Source organism: Sesamum indicum, unplaced genomic scaffold (assembly GCF_000512975.1).
Source record: "Sesamum indicum cultivar Zhongzhi No. 13 unplaced genomic scaffold, S_indicum_v1.0 scaffold00205, whole genome shotgun sequence".
Classification (NCBI taxonomy): Eukaryota; Viridiplantae; Streptophyta; class Magnoliopsida; order Lamiales; family Pedaliaceae; genus Sesamum; species Sesamum indicum.
This window is the reverse complement of record NW_011628099.1, coordinates 55,367-58,737: the sequence shown is the minus strand read 5'-3', so window position 1 is coordinate 58,737 and position 3,371 is coordinate 55,367. Positions and strand designations below refer to the sequence as shown.

Genomic DNA, 3,371 nt, shown 5'->3' with positions numbered 1-3,371 from the left:
GAGTCTGGTTGTATCCCGTAAAAAGTTCCTGTGCTAGCATAATGTTATCTCCAATGCTGCGTCCCGGCACAAATGCCGCTTGGCATGGGCTGATCAGTTTGTCCATTATCACACTCAACCTTTGGACAATGAGCTTTGTAATGATCTTATAAAGCACATTACAGCATGCAATGGGCCGAAAATCACTAACCGTCATAGGTGAATGTACTTTTGGTATGAGCGCCAAAAGTGTAGTATTTATCTGCTTCAGAAGTCGGCCTGTATTAAAGAAGTCCAGTACTGCCGAACTCACCTCCTGTCCAACTATAGGCCATGCTGCTTTGAAGAAGCCCGATGAGTATCCGTCCGGGCCTGGGGCCTTGTCCTCAGTAATGTCAAAAACCGCCTGTTTGACATCTGCTGGTGTGAACGGTAATAGTAAAGCGGTTGATTCCTCATTACTCAGAATGTGCCTAGCCCACGGTCTAAGAAACCGAATGTCAATATGTGCTCTTCGTCTATCTCCTCCTCGCAGGTTTTGGTAGTATGTGATAAACTCATTAATAACTTCTTCTGGATCAGTGTGAGTAGATCCCTGTTCATCGTTGATCTGGAAGATCCTCCTTGATGATCTTCGTTGGGCAATCTTCCGAAAGAACACTCGAGAGCACTGATCGCCTCCCTTCATCCACTGCATCTTCGCTCGTTGATTTAACATAATCTGCTCCAATTTTGTTGCTTTGGCCAGTACGAGTCGACAACAGTGTTCAAGTTGTATGTATAGCTCATCTCGCCTACTTGAGCTAACAAGTAGTTGTGCTGCTTCAAGAAACCCTTTTGCCATTTGAACATTGTGTGATAGATCCCCCTTATTCCTCCTTTGCTCTCGGAAGATTGGTTTCAATGCTTTGAGTTTGCATGTCACAGCATACATAGGCGTACCAATAATGTTGTGTTGCCATATATTCTGCACACTGGGAATAAACTCAGATGAGCGAGCGAGGTAATTATCAAATCGGAACATACCTCCATATTGCTGCTGTTGGTCCCCATTTAGTACCATCGGTGAGTGGTCTGAAGTGCGTGGTGTAAGGACCGAGTAGAATGTGTTAGGGAACCGTGCCATCCATCTTCATTTATCAACATGCGGTCCAGTCTTTTCCAGAGGTTCCGTGGCGTCGCACTGTGGTTGTGCCATGTGTACCACTCTCCCTGCATGGGTAGTGGTAGTAATCCTGTATTTTGAATGGCAGCATTAAAATCTTCAATAGCTATTCGAATATCCCCTGATGTGCCACATACTTCGCTGAGGTCGCGAACTGCATTAAAATCCCCTCCAATCAACCATGGGATATCAGTACACTGTATAGCTAAACTTTCCAGGGCATTCCATAACTCTCTCCTGTCAATCACCTCAGTAGCTCCATAAGCGACAGTAACAGCGACTGACTCATGAATTGCTCGAATATTAACAAGACAATGGATATATTGCATTCCACATTGAACCACATTAATATCAATAAAATTATCATCCCATGCTATCCACACCCGATTACCAGAAGATCCATAATCCATATACCATTTCCAATGGGGTAATAGGAACGATTGAATTTGAGCTGCATTATTAAATCGAACACGAGTTTCAAGGAGACCGAGAAATTGGAACCTATACTCAGCAACGATGTCTCTGACTGCCAACTGATGATCTCTTTTGTTCAGGCCACGTACATTCCATATTGCTGCATTTAACATGGATAACTAGGTATGGGGCTGCTGTTTTTAGGACCCCGAATCGACTCATCTGTATCATTCAGTATGTGTAGTGCATCAAATGTATTATATATAACAACCGCCTTACCCCTCTCCTCTCGACTTGGGCCTGTTGCATCTCTAGGGGATTCACGGCCCTCTCTCTTCTTTTCTACCACTGGAGCTTGTGGTGGTCTGCTTATCTTTCGATCAGGCAAACGTGGTGGCCGAGATGGTATATAAGTTGTATCGCCATCCTCCCTAGGATGGTTCCTACTCCGTTCAGACATTGCTGTTTCATACGGTGTCCCCACTTTGGGTATGTATACAGCGATCGGTGGTTTAACTAGTTTTGGTTTGTTAATAACACACTCTTTGGCAGAGTGCCCCAATGTCATACAGCTTTTGCACTTCGGGGGTATCCATTCGTACTCAACATCTACTTTACATGAGGATTCTCCTCCATCTTCATCCGGTGTCATAATTATGATGTGTTTCGGTAAATTTGAGGTCACATCCAACATTACGCATACACGAGCGAAGTCCAGTCTCGTGCACGCTCTCGTAATCGCATCCGAGTAAAGCGGTTTACCCACTCCACTGGCCACCGTACTAAGACCTTCCTCTGTCCACAACTCGACTGGAAGGTGTCGTATTTTGATCCACACAGGAACTTCTGTATGCTGAAGTTTCCTCAATACCATCCCTGGTTTCCATTTTTGAAGAATAATAGGCTGCCCCTGATATAGCCACGGTCCTCCTTCATTGACATCTTCCATAGCAACTACTGATTTGAATTGGAAGAAAAAGAACCCATTATTTGTACCAGTGACCTCTTTTAAGTCCGGCCATATCGACTTTGCAAATTCCTTTAGATGGTGAAAGTACGGTCTTTTTCCAAGAAAATATCCCACCGCGGTAGCCATCCATCTTTTAGACCCATTCCGTATAATATCCAGTGTTGGTCGCACAATCACCTCTCCTTTTTGTACCGTTGGGGCCACATAGGATAGGGTCTTTCAAGTTGAATTGTGGAATGCATGAGCTATTTTATCATCGTTAATCGTGTCCGAGCATGCATGCAACGGAATGTTTCCAACGAACAATCCCGTAGGAGCGCGATAATCAAGAGTAGAAATCTGTTTTTTTGTCTTTTTGTGCAGGATGATGTCATCCATGATGTCAGCAGTGATGTCATTTGGTGTAATCTCAGCCGTGATGTCATCTGCAGTGATGTCAGCAGTGATGTCATCTGCAGTGATGTCATCAGTGATGTCATCTTTAGTGATGTCAGCAGAGGTCATCACCAGTGACATCACCATCCTTGTCAACTGCCACCTTACCTTCCACCTCACCCTCCACTTCACCCACAGAAGCCACGTCAGCAGATGTTGGAATACCAACCATCGCTGGACTAGTGAGTCGCCGGTCACCCTTCACCGGAGCTGCCATATCAGTCGACGGCGGCAGCAAATTCTACGTCTACGGGCTTTCCTCCGCCCTATGGTGGACTATCAGATCGGCGATGGGCGAACTTTTTACCTTTGGCAGGACCCGTGGCATTATCTCGGACCACTCAGTGTCACATTCCCACGGGGACCGAGATTACTCAGAATAGAGGAATTAGCTAGATTGAGCACGGT

The 3,371-nt window shown here is 45.3% G+C and overlaps 1 protein-coding gene across 1 annotated transcript; it reads right to left on the bottom strand.

Annotated features, from left to right (window-relative positions):
- Positions 1–1,032: 1,032 nt before the first annotated feature.
- LOC105179775 lies at positions 1,033–2,654 on the bottom strand. Its single transcript, XM_011103412.1, has 2 exons — positions 1,838–2,654; positions 1,033–1,718 (listed from the first exon to the last, which is right to left on the bottom strand). Exons 1-2 carry the CDS (start codon positions 2,652–2,654, stop codon positions 1,033–1,035), a joined length of 1,503 nt encoding a protein of 500 aa, XP_011101714.1.
- Positions 2,655–3,371: the final 717 nt, after the last annotated feature.